Source organism: Eurypyga helias, unplaced genomic scaffold (assembly GCF_000690775.1).
Source record: "Eurypyga helias isolate BGI_N326 unplaced genomic scaffold, ASM69077v1 scaffold30529, whole genome shotgun sequence".
NCBI classification, from domain to species: Eukaryota; Metazoa; Chordata; class Aves; order Eurypygiformes; family Eurypygidae; genus Eurypyga; species Eurypyga helias.
Genome location: NW_010273197.1, coordinates 39,180 through 40,775, shown reverse-complemented (window position 1 = coordinate 40,775; position 1,596 = coordinate 39,180). Strand labels below are relative to the sequence as shown.

The 1,596-nt window shown below is 46.2% G+C and overlaps 1 protein-coding gene across 1 annotated transcript; it reads left to right on the top strand.

The window, feature by feature from the left end:
* Positions 1-5: 5 nt before the first annotated feature.
* Positions 6-625, top strand: DPH3 (diphthamide biosynthesis 3; the record flags this gene model as incomplete). The annotated part of the gene is made up of 2 exons (XM_010159396.1): positions 6-80; positions 560-625. Coding segments are annotated over 2 exons (141 nt in total), but the record flags the coding sequence as incomplete, so codon positions are not given.
* Positions 626-1,596: the final 971 nt, after the last annotated feature.

Below are 1,596 nucleotides of genomic sequence, written 5' to 3'. Positions count from 1 at the left end.
TGCAGGAGGACCTGGAGAACGGCGAGGACGTGGCCACCTGCCCCAGCTGCTCCCTGATCCTGCGAGTCATTTATGACCAGGTGGGTGCGAGGAGAGGGCTGTCGGGCACGGTCGCGGCCTGTGTCCCCCGGCGGCGAGCCCGCCGTTCCCTGAGGAGGGCGCGGCGGCAGCTCTTAAAAGCCCCTGGTAAACACGGGGTCGGGTTGTCGGGGAGTCAGTGGCCCCTTGGATTGGTGACTTCGACTCCTGTCTCATCTCAGCGATTCTGGTGCCCTCCTTTTGTTGAGTTTGGGCTTTAAAACATGCCTGTGGGGTGAGCGTGGGGTGGAATACAGCGGATCTCAGCGATGGTAAGATCTGTTTATGACTCTAGTGGCCCTGACGGCTAGCCTAGGAGTTCTGCTTATCTTATACCTGTGTTATGGCCTTCATCTCCTGTGAGAGAGATTCGTACCAGTTACACTCAGGCTAGAAAACAAAACGGTTATCTGGTGGCTTTTGAGGGAGAGGAGGTCCAAAAATAATGAAAGTCAACTAAAACTCTGCTTCCTGTCTTTAGGAGCAGTTCATGCGTGATGAAGTCATTGCAGAACCTTTGACAAACAAGGAATTGATAAAGTGCTGATGAATACATCATGAACTGTTGCTGCTTTAGAGTAAGAAAGTATGGGGATGGCAAGTGTGGAAAGAGACATGGTCCTCCTGGAAGTGCTTGCTGATGTGAGAGACAAGTGCAGTAACTGTCTTCATCATTTGAATGAGAGTTTGCTGGCAAATCAACACATGAATGGATTTTGTTTAAAATGGTTATACATTGTAAAAACTACATAAATTGCCATATGTATTCCAGAAGATTAAGGATTATGATCCTAGTTGACAACAACTCGGTGAACAGAAGAGCATGGAGTTGGGAAACAACAGCATTTATCTAGCAGTGGCTTCTTACCATGTGGTGAAAAGCAGGCAGCGTGTGGGCATACACCAGGGTGAAATGGTGTAGAGGGCTGAAATGCTGGGAGACAAAATGTGGAAGCCCACAGGACATGATGCCGTAGAGAATTACGGTTTTGACACAGCGCAGGGTGTGGGCGCAGCTCATACTGACTATAGGGAGGAGTGAGAGATCCAGAATCAACGCTGTTGGTAAATTGGTTTTACTGCTGTAAGCACAAAGAAGGTGCGGTTTTATTTGTGTCTGCAGTGGGTGCAGCCCCTGAGGTGGGGCAGATTTGTTTTTTAAATTGCAATTTGAAACAGTTTTAGTAGCCGCTATCGACTCTGACGTAATAGTGGTGTATTTTTGTGGGTGTTGTGTGGAGTGAAATAAAAGGAATTGAACTTTTTTTACCCCTGCAAAGCAAGTAATGTGCAAATGGACTTGAGGATTGTAATTTACTGGTATTTCATCAACAGCTGTGTGATTTGACTGGTGCAGCAGACATAAAATGAACTGCAGTTCTTTGTGCCATTTGCAGAAGTACTTTTGCTGAATTTCTCAGTCTTGGTTTTTGTCAATTCCTGGATAGGGGACGCACACATTTCAATTAATAAAAAACAATTTTTTAGGCTAGAAAAGAATTGGAAGAGTATATGCCA